The sequence below is a fragment of the Miscanthus floridulus genome, chromosome 5, assembly GCF_019320115.1.
Source record: "Miscanthus floridulus cultivar M001 chromosome 5, ASM1932011v1, whole genome shotgun sequence".
NCBI classification, from domain to species: domain Eukaryota; kingdom Viridiplantae; phylum Streptophyta; class Magnoliopsida; order Poales; family Poaceae; genus Miscanthus; species Miscanthus floridulus.
In genome coordinates, this window is record NC_089584.1 from 133,656,105 (window position 1) to 133,678,382 (window position 22,278).

Below are 22,278 nucleotides of genomic sequence, written 5' to 3' on the forward strand. Positions count from 1 at the left end.
GTGAGTCGGAACTCCCGACAGTCGGAAGTCCCAACCCAAGCCGGGAGTCCCGACACCTATGGTTTGCCCCTAGCCGGCTAGGCGTTGCCCAAGAGCGTCCATCTTGTGGAAGAGCCTTGGGAAGTTTGTATTACCCTTTAATTTCTTAGTGGAAAGCTCAAGTGACCTTTGTGGTCGCTTTGAGAGAGGCAAGGAGATGGAATAGACTTCGACCTTGGTGGTCACCTCAACAACGAGGACGTAGGAGCTCCTTTGTGAGGTTGCCGAACCTCGGGATAAATCCTTGCGTTCCGTATGCTTGTTGTTGTGATTGCTAGAGATTATTTGTATTTGTTTGTCTCTTTCTCTTCTAAACTTTATTTTAGGGTTTGGACTCGATCTACAGTTTGAAGGTATTACGGCGTTAAAGGAGTGACCCAACATCTTCACCAAACCACTAGGAAGTGAGGTTCTAAGATTATTTATCCGCAAAGTTAAATTTGGCATTGCTTTGTAGTTCACGTAGGCGTCGGAATTGCTGACGTTTGTGCCGGAACTTCTGACGACGTCAGGAGTTCCGACCCAAACGCCGGAACTTTCGACATTGACTGACAAATTTGAACTTAGCATTTGCAGTTAATTTTTAGATATGCCTATTCACCCTCCTCTAGGCATTGTTAGATCCTTTCACTAGGTCAAAACTCAGACACCAGGGAAGAGACTGGCATGACTCGATGTAACCCATGGCCATGACGGGCCATACCTGAGGATTCACATCAAGAACAGCGTTGGGCGTGGCGGTGCTGTTCTGCCTAACCCTCGTACGAAAGCTGACAGACGCCTCGACGTAGAGCCGTCCCTGTTGACATCTATATGATCGGCAGGACCTGCGTGAAGAAGAAAAAGGACCCGACGATCCTGAAGGCCTTCTTCCCTCTCTCATTCTTCTCCTTTTTCTCCGTTGTAACCCCTACTTTCTCTTGGCCTATAAAAAGAAAAGCAGGCCGCCCCATGAAGTGGGGGGATCGACCCATCGAGATTAGATCCAGATCCGCACAAAAGCACGACACGAACACACGGTTGAGCAGTGATCGAGCTCTCAGCATCCACTCATTCCTTCCACCAGAGATTTGGGATCATTTCCCTCTCTCGTCCGTTTGTAACCTCTACTACAAACTTTCAGTGCTAGTAACACGAGCAGCAACGACGAACTGGACGTAGGGACTTTCTGTCCGAACCAGTATAAACGTCGTGTCCTCTAAGCACACCATCCGAACCAGACGCGAAATACTAGAAATTTACTCGTCGGTGGTAACTCGAAACACCGATAGCTATGCACGTATGTTTCAAGTGTATGTTCTAAATTTTTATCTGTTTCAAACGTATGTTCCAAGTGTTTCATTTGGATATTGCAAAACTAGATCGAGATGTTGCATATATATATATGCAAGTGTTTCAGGTGCTTTTATACGTATGTTGCAAGTGTTTCATCTTGATATTTGCATATTACACACGTGTTTTTATGTTTTTTTAGTGTTTTGCAAATGTTTCGGACGTATGTTGCAAGTGTTTCAGTTGTTTTGGATGTATGTTGCAAGTGTTTCATTTGAATGTTGTAAAGTAGATTAGGTGTTGCACATGTTACAATACGCGTGACTATGTGAGAAGGGGAGAGGGCGCGAGTGGTCCTTGCTCGTGGTCTGACAGCACGGGCCCGCGTGGGCGCGAAATACAAGCTCGAGCGGGAGTGTGCTGGTCCGAGCGCAGAAAAAATAGGGCAGCGTGGGTATCCGTCCGAACCTCCGAGAACCAGCACTGCCGCTCTTTTTATATTGTCTAATATACACAGTTACAGCGACTACAGCCACAGTATAAGGGGTTTATGTGCAGAGCGATGGTCAGCCAACACCAACCAGAGTTTGCAGTTTAAATGGAAAACACCAACCCAAGATTGTTTGTAGACTTTTGTTATTTATCTATTGATAGATTTTATTTATTTTAACTGTGTTTTAGAATTTGTACTAAAACTGTCACTCCTGAATCGTATTCATAAAAAATCTAACCGATTTGATCACGTAAAATCTATCGATTTTTAAGGGAAAAATAAAAAGAAAGGAGAACATAAGGACAGAGTTTGTGTCACACCTCGATTAAAAAAGAGAGAATTTTTTTTCTTGGTTCTGAAATTTTTTTTGTTCCCAGTTTGATAGTCACTTAATCTTTCATCCTTATGACACTACCGTATGTTCCGTTAGCTTCAGATATTTTGATTGGGGTCAAAATTACCCTCCGTCGAATCTCTCCTGTGCGTGTGCGCCTCCCGTCCTCTCTCCCGTGCGTGAGTGTCCCAGGCTCGAACCCTAGACCAATCCGGCGGCGAGCTGATTCCTGGCGGTGGCCGGCCGTCGACGGCAAGATGCAAGGAGATCCGACGGGGGAGGATGTGGATCCGGCCGGTGGCTCCCTCGGGCGGGGCGTGGCGGCGGCGGCGAGCCCCCCCCCCCCCCCCCCCCCCCCCCCCCGGCGGTGAGCCCCCTCGGGCTGGTTGCAGAGGCGGCGGCGAGCCCCCCTGGGCGGGGCACGAAGGCTGCGGGCGCGAGCCCCGTCGGCCGGCGCGTGCTCCCCACAACCAGCTCGACCGGCGGGATCAGATCTCGACCGTCGTCGCCCCGCGAGATGAGCCACGACGACCCCGGCAGCTCCTCCGCCGGCGCCGGCGCGGGCGTGGACGCGCTGTTGCTGGACCTGCTCGCGCACGCGCTGGCGGGCGTGCGCGACCCGTGTGACCGCAAGTCCTACCGCCTCGCCAGCCGCGCCTTCACGCGAGCCGAGGCCTGTCCCACTGCGTCGCCGCTGAGGACAGGGAGATGGCCGCCCTCGCCCCTGCCGCGGGGCTCAGGGAGCTCGTCATGGACAAGTGCCTCGGAGCATAGCAAGCTCGCTCGCTCCCATATACAGCGGGGAGACGGGAGGGACTCCAGCGAAGTGGAGCAAGAAGAGTGTGGGCGACAGGGGGGAAAGACCGAGGGAGCACCGCTGCACCATGCGCCCTTCTCTCTGTAAGTGACCCTCTCCCCTCGATTCGTCGACCCATCCTGATTTCTGAAGGCTCGGCGCTCGGCGCTCGGCGCTCGGCGCTCGGCGCTCGGCGCTTGGCGCAGTGCCCAAATTTCAGCAGTTCATTCCGCGTCCTTGTTTTTATCCGTGCGCGATCGCCTTATAATTGTAAGGCGGGGGCTGCATCTGCATTTGCGCTGAGCTAACTGTGGAATGGCTAGTTTGTGAATGATCTGGCATGTTTTTGTTGGTTCGTGATACGAAAATAAGGCAGTGAAGGGTACTTTTGCAGGGTGCGAGTGTGATGTGGAATGAGCTTGCTCTGAATTGCCTATCTGTTGCTATTCCGGTCTGTATCTGGTATGCCTTTCTGAGGTGGATATGTCTGGATGAATGGGTATAGCGTGAATTTAGCACCTTCTAGGTTGTTTAATAAGGAAATTGCTGGGTTGATTGTGCTAATTAGATCATGATACTACCTAGTTTCACACTACTGATGAACATATACTCTGGTGTGTTCAGACTTGTTCAGTTGTTCTGATTTCATATCCTGCATATGTAGAGATCCGAGAGATGAATTGGCATGTTCCATTTTGAATCAATACTCCAACGATATTTGAAGACTTGATCTTGAGAGTGGTAACTTGTGACCCCTAGTAAACTGTGGATGGAGGAGCATGACAGATACAAAAAGAAAGAAAACTCCAAAATTAATGGAGGGGAGAGGATTTTTTTTCTTTCTTTTTGAACTGCAAAGGAATCTTACATTGACTAAGGTTCCAAAGCACAAACATGCGTATCCTTACATCCACGTGCAGAAGAAGTAGAAAACAAAGACATTGGCTTCGAGCTGCTCGCCAAGAAGTGCCCCGAGCTTCGCGGCGTTGACATCTCCTACCTCAAGGTACCATCCCTGAAATTCGTATCAGTCTCTTTGGTCAGTAGTACGATTGGTCTGAAGCCTCTGATGGATTCAATTGAAAATGATTGTGACTTGACCTGTCGAGAATTCAGAAGTGTTCAATCATCTGTGAACTGACTAGAATGGGGGACAAATGTGGCAATGCTAGTAGGATGATGTTTCCTTAAAAACATTAAGATTCTTCTTAGAGTTTAATAGTTTATGAGATTGTTCCTTTGCCAACATAGATGCTATTTCGCGTGTGTGAATCAAGTGAGCTCCAATTTCTTGTCTCTTGTTTTGCAGGTGAGCAATGAATCCCTTAGATCACTCTCCACTCTCGAGAAGTTGGAGGACATAACAATGGTCTGCTGCTTGTTTACAAACGATGATGGCCTACAGATGCTAAGCGCAGGCAACTCGCTGAAGGTAATCACCTTGCAGGCATGTAAGTAGAGTTCCTTTGCTCTTTTTGCGCTTTTGAGTACTCATGATGCAAATGAATGCCATTTAGCAGTCAAATTCACACTGCCAGTGGTTGTTCACCTTCTGCTTTACACTTGCAGGAGCACTACCAGGAACAGCACCAACAAAGCAACAGCAACAGCAACAACAACGAATGCAGTAACCCCACAAACGACAGCAGTAGCAGCAATAACAGCAAAAGACGCAAGAGAGAGGCAGAAAACAACGAAGAAATTTTGCCCCAGAGAAACAGATCAAGGCACAGTTAGCTGCAAACTGATTATAGGAGAATTAACCCCTTTTTTTCTCCCTTTATTTATTCTTTGTTTTACTTAGCTTTTGGCAAACTAATCTGTAACACAAGAGAATTAACCCCCTTGTTCATATGAACTTGCTATATCATGTGTCATTACCATGCTGTGTAAATGTTGTATAAACGTCTTACAAATCATGCTGCTGTATCATGTTGAAAAAAAAAGAGAAAAAACGGTATCCCAGCATCTGCACACCGGCCACCAGCAAAAAGAGAAAAAAAAACAGCGGCCAGCCTGCATGCGGCGTGTCTAGCAAAATTGAGAAAAAAAAAAGAGAGAGCAGCCAACGGCAAGATAAGCTGCATGCGCCTAAGGCCCAGCGTCTGCATGCATCATTTTGATAAGGAATTTTCTTAATAAAAAAAAGGACAGCGTTTGGTGTTCACTATTCACGGCAATGGCAGGTAGGACCGTAGGAGGGGACTATCACTATCAGCATGGAACACGCTCTGCAGTTGGAGCAATAATAATATTTTTTAGACTACGCTATTACTCCGTACACTGGAAGGCCTTTTGGTGCGACGACGACGAGGTTCAGCTCCACAGACAGCGCACCGACTTTGAACAGTGCAACGGCAGCACAGCAGCAAGGCTGCGTGATGGAGGAGACGGAGGCGGCGCTCCTGCCGTGGCCAGAGTCGCCGCTCTCCGCGGTGGACCACCTCGGCCGTCCGGCCTCACGCGGCGGCTCCGGCCGTTGGCGTGCTGCGTTCTTCATCATCGGTATACTCGAAAACTCTGTGCGCGCAATTGCGCACCACTTTTTTAGTGATTTGTGCTCTCCGAGACTCAGGCGTGGAGGTGGCGGAGCGGTTCGCCTTCTTCGGCATCATGGGCAACCTGATGATCTACCTGACCGGCCCGCTCGGGCAGTCCACGCCGTCGGCCGCCGCGGCCGTCAACGCGTGGCTTGGCACCGCGCTCCTGCTGCCGCTGCTTGGCTCTGCGGTCGCCGACTCCTGGCTCGGTCGGTACCGTACCATCGTCTGCGCATCCCTCCTCTACATCATAGTATGAAACGCAAACAACTGAATTCTGGAATCTGGATATGGGATCTTTGAACGAACCTGATCGAATTACTGTGGCTACTCTGTCTCCAGGGGCTAGCGATGCTCACCATCTCATCAGTTCTTCTGCCATCAGAGTCTGTGGGCAGGTCGAAGTATTCGTCTTCTGTTCCTGTAGCTCTCTTCTACCTGTTCCTCTATGTGGTGGCATTTGGTCAGGGCGGCCACAAACCTTGCGTCCAAGCGTTTGGCGCAGATCAATTCGATGAGAATGACCCTGGAGAACTGGCCTCAAGGAGCTCTTTCTTCAACTGGTGGTACTTCGCTGCATATGGTGGCAACGCCGTCACCGTGTCGATACTGAACTACGTTCAAGAAAGCATAAGCTGGCAGTTTGGGTTTGGGATCCCATGCCTTGCCATGATAATTGGCCTTGCTCTCTTCGTTTTTGGGACCAAGACTTACCGCTTCTATCCTCTCAATAGTAGTGGTAGTGGAGGCCTGTTTGAACAAGTCGGCAGATCGCTTGTGGCATGGCTTGCGCCATGGCACGCAAAGTGAGCTTATTATTATCAAACGGCATCTGATGGCAACCATTCTTCTGAAACCCAAAAAAAAAACATCACTCTCTTTTTTGTCTTGCAGATTACCTGATGATTCTCACAACTCTCTGCCGTCGTCATCTGATGGCAATACTAGCAACATCGGCAGCGCAAATTTTCCTCATGATGAAGCCACGGCATTGCTCAAGCTGTTCCCTATTTGGGCCACATGCCTGATTTACGCTGTTGTTGTTGCACAGTCCATTACTTTCTTCACTAAGCAGGCAAGCACACTGGACAGGAGGATAGGTAGCATAGTAGTTCCAGCTGCTTCCCTGCAAAACTTGATCAGCGCTTCAGTCATGGTCTCCCTGCCAATCTATGATCGGATCCTCCTGCCCATGGCCAGAAAATGCACCAAGAACCCTTCAGGCATCACAATGCTGCAAAGGATCGGTGTCGGGTTGGCTATTTCGACCGCCATGGCCGTCGTTGCTGCACTCGTGGAGACAAGGAGGCTCAAGGTGGCTAGTGACTATGGCCTACTGGATAAACCTCAAGATGTTATTCCTATGAGCTTCATGTGGATTGTCCCTCAGTACATTATGACTGGATTCTCTGATACTTTCGCCATTGTTGGATTGCAAGAACTGTTCTATGACCAAGTGCCTCATAGTATACGCAGCTTGGGCTTGGGTTTATACTTCAGCATAGTTGGGACAGGGAACTTCATCAGTAGCTTTCTTGTGTACACCATTGACATGGTGACCAGTAGCACTGGAGGAAGCTGGTTCTCCAACAACGTAAACCGAGCGCATCTGGATTACTTCTACTGGTTTCTTGCCGTCCTCGGTGCTTTTAGCCTGGCTGCTTACATCTACTTTGCACAAATGTATGTGCTTAAGAAAAAGGCTTATATTTCAGCACAATGACTGCACAGAGCCAAGCCTTGCTTCAAGTGCCTGTGGGCTCTCTCTTCATATTGTATTGATTAACTAGAAACATAACCAGGATCTGGATCCTGCCTGTGTCCATCAGATCACGACCTCGGGGGGATAAGGTTCATAATTAAAGTAGAAACTTTTGTGCTTTGTTGATCCAAATAAATAAGTGGATCACTGAAATTGTTCTAAAATAAGAGTGGAAAATCATGATTGGACCATTTTCTTCCAATTAATGCAATGAGACGCATTTCTCCTACAGTCCTATGTGTTCGAGAAAAGAAAAAAAAAATCAAAGTAGCCACCTAAACTACCTAGACAGACAATGCCTAATGCCTAATGGCCATCTAGTCTGCCTAGGTACTGCTTAGGCGCCGCCCATGGTTCACCTAGTGTGTCACTTCACTAAGAAGAGAGAATAAATTGCAGGGGAGAGGGCAGAGAGACCAACTCCCTAACACAAGCACAACACACACAACATTTTAGAATATTGAAGAACTGCCAACTAAAATTGAACTCTGAAAAATCTGAACTACTCACCGCAAAGGAGCAATTTCAAATTGTAGCCTAACTTCTATTTGAAATAGTCCACAAGCATACCACTCAAGTTGTCTCTAGAAAATCGTACTATGATTGCATAACCATGTCAGATTTACAAGTGCTGAACCTACTATCATGTGAGTAAGTACAAAGCCTTCTACTATTAGAAAATCACAGGTATCACCTTCGAGTCATCTAAGCAGTGAACCAAAATCAACTGATTGAAGGGAGATATGTCCTAGATATAGATCTTTAATATGCTGGGTGCACAATCCAATTCGTTTACCATCCAAAATCCCATTGATTGATGACGAGAAACCTGTCCTCCATCCAGGGAAACGCTGTTTCTCCTTCACATGAAGCACATACATACTTGGTGACGCAGATTGGCAGCCCATGACAAAGCAGTTGGATTGTCGAGTAGGGACTCTAACTCTTGACAGTGTTAACACAACTAAACCGCTACTAAAAATGCCATACATCAAAGCTTCATCAGTAGAAGCCACGGAATAACTAGATTCTAAAGGTTTAATTATTGCCTCAAAATCATCAACCATTGGAATGCCATGATCATCAAGTTCAAACCGCTTTTCTGTCAGTTTTTCATACATCCTGTACTTCGCAGATAGTGTCCTGATGCAGGATTTTCTGACACATTCGACAAACATAAGTTGAAGTTCTTTAAAATTATCAACTTCAGAAAACCATCTTACCCAACGATGAATTATTCCTGCAAACCAACTTACTATTAACTCATCATCTTGCAAGACAAGGGCTGAGACATGCCTAGGGAAACCTTCAAGATTAATTATACCATAGCGATGAAGGCACTTCTGAATATAGCTAAGAGGTGCATTAATTTTAATGGCACTGCCATTAGTGCAGGTACTAGTTGATTCCTCACTCTTTAAATTGGACAACAATGCTTCTGTTGCAGCAGTCTCTGATGAAATGCAAAGTTCAGCTAGGCGCTAGGCGGAATCTAGGCGCTGACCCATTGCCTAGCGCCTAGTCGGGAGTACTCGGTCCTAGGCGCTCCTAGGCGTTTGCCTAGGCGTTTTGGCAACGGAGCTCTCCTCTGCTCCAAGAGAAAGCAGAGCAGAGCAGCTACTCTGCTCCAAGAGAAAGCAGAGCAGAGCAGAGGGCCGCGCTTGGTTCCCCGAGCGAAGCAGAGCAGGGGGCGGCGAGCAGAGCAGAGGGCCGCGCCTGGTTCCCCGAGCGAAGCTGAGCAGGGGCGGCGAGCAGAGCAGAGGGCCGCGAGCAGGGGCGGCGAGGCAGAGCAGAGGGCCGCGCCTGGTTCCCCGAGTGAAGCAGAGCAGGGGCGGCTTCAACCAGAGGGCCGCGCCCGGCGTGGGGAGGGGCAGCAGCCAGCAGCCAGGGGAGGTGCGGCGTCCACCGGAGGCCGCGGCCAGCCGGAGCGGGCACACGCGCGGCCGCCCGACGGCTGAGGCTGGCGCACGCGCGGCTGCGCCCGACGGCTGCGGCTGGGCAGTGGTCGCGACGGCGTTGCAGACGGCTCCGCCTAGCGCCGCGATGCGCGACTATGCCCCTAGTCGCGGCGACGGGCTTCGCCCAGCGACTAGGCGCGCGTAGTCGCCGCCTAGCCGAACTTTGTTTCATTAATCTTTAGCTTGCTTCTGGAAGTTGTAGAATGCATCCCTAAGGTCTTGCGCAAGTGCTGGTTCAGCAATGTATTTTGATAAGAGAACATCCTCATTTAGCTCATTTTTGGCATTAACATCCTGCATCCATACCTTTAGCAAAGTTTTGAACCAGTGATCTGCCTTCATTCCCTCTTTTCTAAATTGTGCAATGTGATCCAGCAAAGGGGTGCTAAGGCCAAGCGACTTGATCTCACTCTCTTTTATTCTTCTCAAGCCATATGCCAACCACTTCTTTCCTACTCTAAGATTCATAGCGTCCCAAATCTCTTGCTTCTGAGAAGCAAACAGACCAATCTTCTCCTTCAGCTTATGCACAGCTTTTAGTTTAGCATTTTCCTTCGTTTCTACTCTGACCACAACACCAGAAAATTGCAAGCCCCGTGGGTTCCTTCTGATTGGTATAAGATGAAATTTATCGTCAACATCCAAGTAAAGTGATTTGTTTAAGTAAGCAACCATTTCAGATCTCATATCTTCTGCATCATCTCTGGATCCAGAAACTGCTGCGAAAATCTCATCCATATGCCTACAAGCATATAGCTTTACCTTTGTCTGACAATCTGTTTGACCTTCACTACTTTCATCCCTGCCATTAAGTTGACTCCGAAACCAGCGCCGCAAATTTGAGCCACGGTCTTCTGAAACATTTGTTGGCTCTAAACCAAGGCCTTCATGTTTCAAGCAAATCCTGAATACCTCATGGTCAAAACTGTCAAGATATATGTTCATCAGGATTGGTGCAAGTACACCTTCTTGAGGAAGCCCATGACCTTTGGGGTACCCACCTAATACCAAATTGATCACCTTGGCATCAAACATATTTCGCATGAATGCAACTAACTGGGAGTCTGGGAGTCCTCGATCCTCTCCTGTATTAGCGAAATAAGCTTAGACTTTAGAGATTACACTACTATCAACTTCCTTGTCTAAGGGGACAGTAAAGCACCAATCTGGAACCCCGATTTCATCAGATATGAACCTGAGAGCTGAGTGATAACCTCGCCCACTGCGACAACCATGTGATATCTTTGAGAACTGAGGCCTATAGACAACCTCAAGCACCACCCTTATCGCTTCCTGAACCACTTTCAAGTTCAGCCTAGGAAGAACAAGGTGTCCTCCTCGTTTTCTCTTAGCCACCACTGAGAAAGCATTTCCTCGGACATCAAACTCCCCACTCCTCAGCTGCTCTGCCAGCGTGACAAAGCAGACATCATCCTTTGCAGACGCTAGGTCAACGTTCGAATTCAGACGGACAATGTCGTATGCATCCTCCAGCGTCTCAGCATTCGCCACGACCTTATCCATGAGGTCGTAGAACCTGCTGTTGAGGTACTGCGCCTTGACCCTCTTCTTTATGCGGAGCTCAGCCAACTGCTTCCGCTCCATCCGCGTGAGTGGCTTCCTCTGCCTCTGGCGGCCGGGCCGCCGCCGACTCCTCGGCGACAGAAGCCAGGCTCTTCGCCAGAGATAACGGCGGCGGTTCGACGCCTTGCTCTGCCACGTCCTCAACTCCATCGAGTGAGAAGTGTTGTGACCTGTCCCGCCGGAAGCACCCGGCATAATCTCCTGCTTCCATGAACAACGAGAAAACACAGCGGCGTTAGTGCTCCGCAGCGTTTCTACGCCGGGGGTGGAGGTGGCACGAGGAGAAATGGATGCACCTTTCCGTTGAGGCCGATGCGTGCAGCGCCTGGAGATCCCCCGGAGGAGGAGGCCGCGACAGAGCCCCAGGAAGGCCATGGCATCAGGCGTCCCGGTCTAGCGGGGCATTCCGTCGAATAGGAGGTGTGTGCGGCGGCGCAGTGGAGACGAGGCGCTTGGCATTGTTTGCCTCCGCTCCGCAGGGATGAATCGTCCGCGGGCCTCCCGAGCGGGAAAAGAAAAAAATCAGAGGCGCGGGACATTGACCGCCTGTGCTCCGCGCCTGAGGTCCGCGCAGGCGGTCGTGAATCTCTTTGGATGAATTTGTTAGTTTAGATTCCAAATTTTTTCGCTCTCTCTTCATCACACATATATGGAGTATTAAATATAAATAAAAAAATAACTAATTACACAGTTTGATTGTAAATTACGAGACGAATCTTTTAAGCCTAGTTAGACCATGATTGGACAATAATTATTAAATACAAACGAAAATGCTACAATGCCAAATACTGATTCCTAACCGCGAACTAAACAAGGCCTAGATATCACCCAAAACGACATATACTACATGACGTGTCGTGAATTTGTCGGGATATCACCCAAAACAACATTTGCCTATACCTCAACAAATGTTTTAGTATTTATTTATTACAACGCTATGGAAATTGGAAAAAGGTTATATACAGCGCCTCATGTGAAGTACTCCAAATGTGAAGGAAAAAAGAATACTGATTTGTTGCGTATAAGAAACCATATAAATATTGGTTCACAATGCATTGTTACTTGAAATCAGGATACTGAAATTAGATTAAAGCCCAAGCGTTTCGAGACAACAAGCTGTGGACAATTTATGTGTCAACAGTAACTAACATAAAATTCAATATCTTGCGAAATCAAAGAGTTACTCTTAGTACAGATGCTCTAGAACAGAAGATAACAGAGAGAATGAAGTATGGCAGACTGTTAAAGTCGTTTAGATGAAATAGTTTCCGGTGTCAATATTTCCAGACTGCAGCCTGTTTTGACGCTATCTGCTGCAACGGTTCACAAAAGTGACAAACAAAATTGTGTGGAAAGGGGAAAATCTTAGGGGCCACCATTCAGTGTGTGAATTAGCGAGTAGCAAGTTCCATGCATCCAGGCACGGGGCCTCCAAGTGGAAAGGATGTGCTGTATTAACATTGCCTAATTTGAGGTTTTAGGGTTTTGATTTGAATTGAAAATCAATTCCTTTGGCTGCGTTGGAGGTCTTCAATTGCCTTCTTCCATTGCCAGGCACGCTGTTTCGCATCCTCAAACGTTGACACCTTCTTTGGCTGTAAGAGAACTCAATTAGGAGTGATAAGCATGCAAATTCCAGCACAATACTAAAGCAGCAGCAGTAGCTTAGATGAATACCGTGCATATTCTAAAATGTGAAGAATCTGATACTTGCACACTAAGTTCACTTGGATCATCAGACCAAATAATGTTTCCCTTGGCCACCATTTTTGAAGGGTCAACACAGATCAATTGAGGTTTGTCAGTGAGGATCAACTGGACCTTCTTGTTTGCTAGCTTATTAATCTTCTTCAGCTTTGATATCAAGACTACAAACTCACCAGGGTCCAGAAATTCTTGCCTGACACGTTGTTTAAGCAATATGTCCATCAACATGAATTTCTTACTTGTGGAAAAAATGAGAGTAGTGTGTCCACCATATCCACATTGTATTTTATATTGACTTTTGTAGAGCATAATCAATTGTATTTTATATTGACTTTTGTAGAGCATAATCAATTTCATGATATACAAGATTTACCATTTTGAGTCGAAGGAGTCGATGGAAGCTAATTTAGATATATGGGAGCGCACTTCAGATGATGATGGGGCACCATTATTACCAACAGTGTTTGACTGTTGGTTGACTGCTGCACCTCCCATGTGTGCCAACCAATTTGAATCCTGGCCATCTTCATCTTCATTTGCCTGATTGAGGATATTGTTAGGAAGATGAGGCTGGAATAAAGTAAAGATTTAATTGACATATGTAACAAAAAGTACATTTGCATCGATTGCAAGCTTAGGTGGTCGTGTCTTCCTCAGGTTCTTCCAGTCTATGCCTCTGAAGAAAGGATGCTCCTTCAAGGAAGAATAACCATCAGGTCCTGCACCTGGCCTTTTGCTTGGATCAACATCCTACATATTCATAAGATAAATATTGGACAAAGTGAAGCCAAACATCAAATTCACGGTTTTTGAATTTGGGATCAAAGGTCAAAGGCAAGGAAACCGTTTTAGGGAAACGAATGCAAATTCACTGTCTTAAAAGAAAATCAGTCACCATTGTGTTTGGACAGTAAGCATAAATGAGCATCTACTGATTTTCCAGAATCTGACTTACATACACTTGCAGTTTCTATTACCAAACTAGAGATAGCCCTGGCAAAGCCTGGCTAGGCTACTTTCTTTATTTCTTACCATCCTTGTTACTCCCTCCATTCCAAATTATAGGACGTTTTGCATGAATAATAAATGAGGAACTTGTGCACATGATCCATAGAAGCAATAGGTATTTGTATACATACCAGCAATTTGTCAATAAGATCTCTTGCTTCAGCTGAAAAATACTCTGGAAATTTGAGGTCCCTTGCAATGATTCTCTGGAACATTAACCACTCACTGGCATCTTTAAACGGCGAAGAACCAGAAAGCATTTGGTACAGCGTGCATCCCAATGCCCATAAATCATTTCTGTGATGAAGTTCATAGTACAATAAGTATCAGTCTATATTTTTTGCTCATATCACCACAAAGTACAGTTTCCAGGCATGCATTCATCTCTTGGGCAATGAATGTTTCTAGCAATGTGAGCAACCAGACCTTTAAGTCACATCTTATGCACGAATGTGCATTTAGATTACTGATGACTGTGAGGACAATGCAGTCTGAATATCTCACGTATCTAGTGTTGTCAGTAAAAGTGTGATGCTGATTCTTGATAGTCCAGTAAATAACTCACACATATATAGAAACATACATGTATGATAAACAAATACTTTGAGTATAATGAAGGAAAACAGATCTTCCTACTAGTAATGATTTGTTGTGGGTTTATCAGATGTAGGTTTACTCACCCAAAGGTTGCTGGTGCAGAGTTCAGGACCTCAGGTGGTACATATGCGGCGGTTCCAACAAATGTACAGGCCCTTTCATCTGTACACAAACATTGGGAAAACAAAAATTAAAAAGCAGGATATTCAGAATTTTATGATGATTCAGGGCAGCATATGTTTCGTCTTACTAGTTGAATTTGGGAGAACTTTGATTGGAGTATCCCTTGTAGGCTTGACACTACCAAAGTCAGCAATCTTGATGTGGCCATCAGAAGTAAGCAGTAGATTTTCTGGCTGAAAGACCAATGCAGTCCTTGTCAAATATCAAATCAAATACGACATACACATAAAGCGTCATGAGCAACTCCATCCTGATTTTCATTTCACACCTACCTTGACGTCCCGATGAATTAAGCCGACGCTATGCAAATACTCCAGTATATCGACGATTTCAGCAGCATAAAACCGTGCATCGTCCTCAGAGAGACGACCTTTCTGCAACCAAATTATGAGCAGAAGAAGCAAAGGCAGAACGGGAATGAACCACATTGTAAGCAGCTGTTGAACCACATTGTAAGCAGCTGGGCACTAACCCGGACAATTTGGTCGAACAACTCCCCGCCTTCGCACGACTCGAGCGCCATGTCTACACGGCAAAAGAGACATGGTATTGATCGAAGGGCGGCATTACTTTACAATCAAATTAGTAGCTCTTCACCGTTAGTTCTGACTACTGCTGGTTGGTTGAGGAGGGGCACTAACAGAGGGAGTATGTGTCCTGAAAAGTGAAGAAGAGCCTGATGACGCCCGGGTGGTCGAGCTGGTCGAGCACGATGCGCTCCATCTTGACGTAGGAGATCTTGTTCTCCTTGGTGATGAACTTCTTGTCCATGATCTTGAGCGCGTAGACGCGGCCCGTGTCCTTCTTCTTGGCCCGCACCACCTGCCATTTTTTTCATCATCCCAACCTCGGTGAATAACCGCAATTCCCACGATCCAGGCGGCCGCGCAGGCCACGGCAAGCGAGTAGCAGTAAGAGAACCTTGGAGTACGAGCCGACGCCGTAGATCTTGCCGAGTACGAAGTCGTCGGCGGTGAACTGCTCCTGCGGCGCGCGGAAGGCGATGCCCCCGGCGGCGGTGGGGGAGGAGGCGGCGGCAGGTGTGGCCCGGGAGGGCGAATGCGCGAGGCGCAGCCTGGCGGCGAAGTCCCGCTCCATGCTGTCGTCGTCGCCGCCGACAGCCATGGGGGGCGATGCGTGGGCGGTATATCTATAGGAGGAGGCGGGCGCGGGGACCGAGGGAGAAGGCGGCGCGGCCTCCGATGGCGGAGGCGGTCAACGGGTGGAACCATCGGATTCGGCTTCGAGGGGTGGGAAAGCGGAGCGGGGGGAATCGATGGGACTGCGACGGCCGCAGCCTTTGGGGGTCGAGGTCGGGGCCGGGGGCTCGCTGGGGCCTGGGCGCAGCCGCAGCCGCAGCGGCAGCGGCCCGGACGGAACGGAACGGGGCGGAGGAACAGAATCCGATCGAATCACGCAACGCGGCGCGAGGGGAACGAATGAGAATGAGCGGGAGATCAGAGATAGAGTGGTGCCCTGGTGCGGCCGGCGAGGTTCCTCTGCTGCTTCTTTAGTTGGTCTGAAACTTAAACTGACTGAAAAAATAATGTTCTGATTGAATTGTTGTTAGAGAAAAATACTATTTTGATTGAAAAAATAAGTCGAACAAGTCGAATATAGGGTAAGCCGAACTCAACCAGCAACTCGCGTGTGACGTCTGTCAGCAAAGCACGGCGCAGCATGAGTATGGTTTCCAATGCATGTGCAACGGTGGAGTGTGTGACGGCTGAATTGTTGCCTTGCGGTTGTCTTGTGTGCTTTGGACCCTTTGGTGGTGTGTGTGATCGAATGATGGAAGAAGGATGGGATGAATGGGGCTCATGGCCCTCTTTTTCGTGACTCTGTTTAAGATTAGTTAAGCATCTTCACTCTCCAGCAGCTTTTCTTTTCAGAAATACTATACAACACACATATGTTTTAGCACAAAAAAAATATATGGATTTTTTTTATCTCCCTCCCTCTCTCTTTCTCCATGGTGACCACCTGTGCCGGCGCCGGCGACCGGCGAGCTCGGCGGCGGCGGTGGCGGCGGATCTGTGATTTGTTCTTCCATAAAAAAAAAGTGCGAGGCTAGAGGTAGAAGAAGTGTGGAGGCTGTTGGATCTTAATCCTATGGTACAAAAAAAATCATGTGTTGAAAGTGTATAAAACACATGGTTGTGTAGTAGACAAACTCTCTTTTTTTTCTCCAACATTTTTTCAATATACCTTTTTTATCACCAATAGGTACCCTTTTTTCATCATCTCCCTTTAAATAAAGCCGACTGTATCTCCGCCAATGGTATGGACCCATCCCAACCACAACTTTTCATCCATCTTTTTTTTTTCCTATACACTAATACACACATGTAAGCTCCATCTTTTATATGGATATTGAGAGAGATGTTGTATACCGCTATAGCAACTCTCCAAATAAAAATAACATTGGGCTACCACAATACCTACTTATTAGAAGACAGATTATTGGAAGATTGGTGGAGATACCCTTGAGCCCTGACTGCATGGACCTCCATGTATCAACTATAATAAACTGGTTATACTATGAAAAAACTATAAATCGATTATCAGTCAAAGGAATTAACTAAAATTACAATGGTTAATTTTAAACAACCACAGACTTGCACGTAACGCCTACATATATAAGAGTAGATGGATAGACCTTGAGAATAACAAAGTCACGTAGAGGCCTAATTATCAGCAGGCACGTGAACTATTACAGGACTGTTAAACCAAAGGCTTGCTTTCCAGGACTGGTTGCAATCACTTGTACACTAACCATGTGTAAGCAGTGGTAGAGGTTGGGACTAAATCCAACGGGGCCAGTAAAGAAATCATGTAGAAATTACATGATTATTTTGTAATGTATAACTAAGAAACAAATTATACATACAATGACTATCTTAAACTAGAAAGGGGGCATGCCCTATGTCGATCTGAAGGAAGCTATATGGTGGCAGCAGCACTATGAGATCCATATTTCTTATTTTATTTATGTTACCATTCATATAGTTTCTCCTCTTATTTCATTTTCAGGACACATTGTCATTGAAAGTAATTTTGAAGAGGAGAGTGATCCGGCATAGGAAATGTAAAGGCCGTGAATCATCTCTCCGCAGTTGACGGACCAGTGTCTTAGGGGTTCTCAACGGGAGTTCTACCTAGATAGGCTCTGGGATGACCCACGATCTATTGAAGAACGCGAGACATGGTAGCGTGGACATCAAGCTATTCCAGATCGATTTAGTCGGCTTACTATGAAAGCTAGATTCTGTAATAGGATTAGGACTCTTCTCTTGTAACCGATTAGGAGTAGATATGTGTCCTTACCCTCTCCCCTATATAAAGAGAGGTACGGCGCACCCTCTTGTAACCTTAACAATCATACCAATTAATCCAACGCAAAAGGCTACACGCCGACTGAACGTAAGGCTATTACTCGACAAGAGGGCCCGAACCAGTATAAATCATTCGTCTCTTTGCGGTTACCATCAAGTTCTGCGTACGCCGAAGCCCTTCGAACATCGTCCGGGGTAACCCCATGACGAGTTGCCGGTCATCAAGCACCGATAGCTGGCGCGCCAGGTAGGGCTTTCGGCGACTTCACGATCGAGAGCTCGGTGGACCTCGAGAACATGATTTTCTCGGCGGGAACCACCTTCATCTTTGGCTCCTGGATCTGCAAGGCAGACGACAACGGCAAGCTCTAGAGTAGTCTCATGGAGATCCCGGTGCCTCAAGCTTCACCAGATGTCTCAACGATCACACTGGATCAACTCGCCAAGAAGTTTTCGTACCTCTCAATTTCCAATTTAACTCAAACTCAAGAGTTCACCATCAACCATGACTCCCGCTCGGACATGTCACTTTTGTCCGGGTTGAAGATCCCATCTGAAGTCCAACTCAAAGGCCCAATTCATTTTCCACTCGGACTCAAGAATTTGGCTTCAATCTATCAAGATACGATCAGCCACCTCGTGCAGTCTAAGCAAGAAATCCCTCTTGCGGGTGCTCAAAGAGGATTGGTTCTATCCATCACACCCAAAGGACGCATCGTCCATTGGCCAGGTGCTCGACCCGACACTTCTTTAATAGATACATCTCGTCTAGTCGACATGGTGGAGCTCTTGCCTTATCAGGACGGCAGCACTCTTTCAGCGGACAACAATGATCATGATTCTATAGAGATCTTAGACATCGCGACGACTGCAGAATCTAGAACTCACTCGGCCATGAAGCACTCTAGAGAAGTCTTCATGGCTGGGCAACCACCTCAGATCCCTATGCCTTGTGGCAGAACCGCCCGAAATAACACGCTTACGGAGGTACTCATCTTCCACCAGACACTAAGTACCCTGAAAGCAAGCTACAACGGGCGGTATCCGTCGGGCACACCCTAAGGGAGAACCCGAAAGATCCACATTTTCCTAAGGATCCAATAATGAGAACGAGTTACAATACTGGTTTATTTTGTACATCAGAGTTTTTAAAACTACATTATTACAATACCAAATGTCAGAGTGCGGAATGATAAACAGCGGAATTTAAAATAAACATCTAGCGATAGGAATGAGGATCTGGCTTAGCCCAGCAGAAGAATCCTCCACACAAGGGTACTTCTCATGCGTTACCTGCAACAGGGGTAAATAAACCCTGAGTACACAATGTACTCGCAAGACTTATTCGACTAGTGGGAATAATTTCCCGACTCCAAGGAATATGATAAGCTTTATGGTTTGCTGTTTTTTTGGTAGAAAGCAATACTAATAGTGAGTCCTTATTTATGTTATTATTATCAGCCATTGTCGGGGACCTAATACCGGGGTACCCCAGGAGGTGGAACTAATAACCATCGAACGTTAAAAACTCCCGGATGAACAAGGGCGCCACTGCATTTCTTGCCCGAATGATGGGAGTTTGGTTCCGCCTCGCCCGATGCCCGTGGGCCAGCTCCGCCTCACCCGAGGGCTAAGGGCTAGACTCTGCCTTGCCTAACCCCCGAGGGCTGGGCTCGGTCTTGCCCGACAGATAAAGGCTAGACTCCGCCTCACCCGACCCCCGAGGGCTGGGCTCGGTCTCGCCCAACGGATAAAAGCTAGGCTCCACTTCGCCCGACGTCTGAGGATGACCTCGCCTCACCCGATGTCTGAAGACTAGTTCCGTCTCGCCTAACAACCTCTCCCTGCTCCCTCATGATGATAGGTACAGGGTAAGACAAGACGTTCGGGTCAACCGCGGTATCGAGGACCATACCCTGCGCCCCGGCAGGAAAAGTACTGCCAGGGCACGACGGGATAGGTGCTTTAGACCCTTCCAGGCGTGGTAGGGCTTGAATAGTGTTGCGGGTGCATGCTCTTCGCCCTACAGAGTTGTAGGCGCCGCCTTCAGCCCTTAGACACGGAACCCGACGTAGACATACGACAATCACTATGGTCCAGGAAAGAACTCGTGCGTCCCTCCGACGGGGACTCATAGGAACCAGAAGGCGTGCGGAGCAAGGCTGGGCAAGGTTCATAAGTCAAAAGCACTATACTAGAGTCCATATCCTGCACGGAGCAGTACTCTGCAGCCATCCTGACATCCTACAGTGGCATTGACAGTATTGTAGGCGCTTACCATTATCCGATATCTGCCAGAATGGACAACAAGGCTTGATAGACGTGAACAACAAGGCTGAGTAGCGTACGCACCCTTTCCCTCTCGCTTGTAAAGCCGTCCCCTTCATCTATAAAAAAGGATGTGCTTCCTCCAACAAAGGGACCGACTTTTGACAACACAACACACATCACACACAGCCAAGCTGCTACCAGGCTCTTGGCATCCTTTCGACCCTTCCATCAGAGACTTGGATCAGTCCCTCTCTCGGCCGTTTCTACCCCCTACTACGAACCATTTCGGTACTAATAACACGAGCAGCAACAGACTGGACGTAGGGACATTCAGCCCGAACCAGTATAAATCTTGTGTCCATTAGCGCACCATCCAGACCTAACGCGCATCAATATAAATTTACTTGTCGGTGCTTGTTCGAAACACCGACAGTAGGCGCGCTAGGTAGGGGACTTTGCGCGTTCCAAATCAGGCCTTGGATGGCCAACCACGCAATCAGCTAGGTCCCGGGCGCACATGTGTGTTTCGGTGACCTAGATTTCATCATCACACTGGGAGGAGAGCTGGCGCTGGCCCACACGGCCGTCCAGTCTCTCCCTTCCGTCAACTTCAGCCACTAGAGGCGTGAGGGCTAGCCCAGCGTCTCCCTTGGACCCTAGTCTTCCAGGGAGGCCCCGTGCTGCATCACCCTCTCTCCGGAACGCCACGTGCAGACCGCCCCGACAGCGTTTCCATTCGGTCGCCACAACGCTGTGGCGACCGCTGGCCACCTTCTGGCACTACGCATGGTTCAGCTGCCCACGGACAATGAGTTCATGGGGGCAATTGAACATGATACGAAGACTCTCCACGGGCTCCTCATGGAGGAGCCAGGATCGTCCTCCAGCTCTGACTCCAGTAGGGGGAGCCATCACCCGTCTAGGGAATGCTTCATGGCGCAAACCCCCGAGGGGCGCGTCAAAAGTGTCTCTGGGGAAGAGGCTACCCCGACAAGCAACCCTGGCGGTAGGTTCGGGGGGGAGGCAGTGGCCCCATCTCGCTTGAGGATGGAGAACCTGAGAGCTCAGAAGCTGGAGATCGATGAGGCCGGACAAGGGCTCATCCGGGAGCACGCGAACATCAATCACGAGATCGAACACTGTGAAGACGGTGGGCCTGCGCGTGCCACGGCCTGCACTGTACACCAGAGGATCCTCACCGATGACAGGACCCTCCCTCACTTCGCTCGGGTGAGCCAAAACATCACCGCTGCGATGGCCTTGCTGCACGGCCTTCCAGAGGCTGCGACGTCCAAGGATGGCCGGGCCCGCCGAGAAATTTGCACGTTGCTCGAGCGTGCGGTGGCGCAGCAGGCGGAAAGCTCATTGTCTCGGCGACGCGAGCCCGATGCCAGCCAGCGCACGCCCTCGATGTGCCCCACCAAGGACACGTCCGTTCACCAGACACCGCCAGGAGGCAGGCAGCACACCGCTGTCCCGGTACATCAATGTCTCGGCCACGACCGCGACATGCGTAGCACCATCGATGCCCGCAGGCGCACCCACGGCAACGCAAGGGAGGGAGCCTGCCGCGGCTATCATCCTCGATGCGGTGGATGCTACGACAGCGGTGAGGACCGGAGCCCGAGCCCTGGCCTGCTAGGCCCTCAGGCCTTTGGCCAACACATCCTCAACGCTGCCTTCCCACCAAGGTACTGACCGTCTACCAATATCCTTAAATATTCTAGGGAAACAAACCATGGGCTTTGGCTCAAAGACTATCGGCTTGCCTATCAAGCCGATGGAGCGAGTGATGACGATTTCATTATTCGCAATCTCTCGCTATTCTTGGCCGATTTGGCACGAGCGTGGTTGGAGCACCTACCGTCCAACGCCATTCAAAGTTGGGCGGATCTGATGGAGATCTTTGTGGGGAACTTCCAGGGCACGTACAAACACCCTAGAAACCCATGGGACCTCAAGAACTGCCACCAGAAGGCCGATGAAACCCTCCACGGGTACATCCGATGCTTCTCCCGGTAGTGCAATGAGCTCCCTAACGTCGTCGATGCCGACGTGATAGGAGCCTTCCTATCTGGGACAACCTGTGAGTCTTTGGTTCACAAACTGGGGTGTAGGGGCCCGCGGACCACCAAGAAACTCCTAGACATCGCCACCAGCCATGCCTCCGGAGAGGAGGTGGTCGGAGCCATCTTCGACCGTTCTGACGGTAAGGCAAGGCGAGACGAGGACACCGGCGAAGGCGCCTCCAACTGTCCCGCCAAAAGAAAGAATAAGAAGCAGCGGCGCGACAACTCGCTCGTGGCTGCTGCCGACCGCAAGAGTGGCCGAAAGCCCATGGAGGGCGCTCCGAACCACTTTGAGAAAATGCTCGAGGGGCCATGCCCAAACCACGCTTT

The 22,278-nt window shown here is 48.6% G+C and overlaps 2 protein-coding genes, 1 long non-coding RNA gene and 1 pseudogene across 5 annotated transcripts; 2 read left to right on the forward strand and 2 right to left on the reverse strand.

Moving 5' to 3' along the window:
• Positions 1–2,260: 2,260 nt before the first annotated feature.
• On the forward strand, positions 2,261–4,801 carry LOC136450855 (uncharacterized). 3 transcript variants are annotated; one of them, XR_010758452.1, is made up of 4 exons: positions 2,261–3,038; positions 3,329–3,940; positions 4,244–4,385; positions 4,504–4,801. It is a non-coding gene; the product is annotated as an uncharacterized lncRNA (long non-coding RNA). The 3 variants fall into 3 exon arrangements; XR_010758451.1 differs by having other exon boundaries at positions 2,261–3,940; XR_010758453.1 differs by having other exon boundaries at positions 2,261–3,940; positions 4,244–4,366.
• A 497-nt stretch (positions 4,802–5,298) lies between these two features.
• On the forward strand, positions 5,299–7,405 carry LOC136450853 (protein NRT1/ PTR FAMILY 5.10-like). Its single transcript, XM_066451495.1, has 4 exons — positions 5,299–5,439; positions 5,510–5,727; positions 5,817–6,280; positions 6,369–7,405. The coding sequence occupies exons 1-4, from the start codon at positions 5,316–5,318 to the stop codon at positions 7,195–7,197; spliced, it is 1,635 nt and encodes a 544-aa protein (XP_066307592.1). The 5' UTR covers positions 5,299–5,315; the 3' UTR covers positions 7,198–7,405.
• A 532-nt stretch (positions 7,406–7,937) lies between these two features.
• LOC136453678 (nuclear intron maturase 4, mitochondrial-like) lies at positions 7,938–11,352 on the reverse strand (annotated as a pseudogene).
• Positions 11,353–11,904: 552 nt separating this feature from the next.
• On the reverse strand, positions 11,905–15,774 carry LOC136453679 (3-phosphoinositide-dependent protein kinase 2-like). Its single transcript, XM_066454237.1, has 11 exons — positions 15,195–15,774; positions 14,915–15,095; positions 14,746–14,798; positions 14,546–14,647; positions 14,341–14,446; positions 14,174–14,252; positions 13,625–13,790; positions 13,101–13,235; positions 12,859–13,025; positions 12,456–12,678; positions 11,905–12,373 (listed from the first exon to the last, which is right to left on the reverse strand). The coding sequence occupies exons 1-11, from the start codon at positions 15,396–15,398 to the stop codon at positions 12,281–12,283; spliced, it is 1,509 nt and encodes a 502-aa protein (XP_066310334.1). The 5' UTR covers positions 15,399–15,774; the 3' UTR covers positions 11,905–12,280.
• Positions 15,775–22,278: the final 6,504 nt, after the last annotated feature.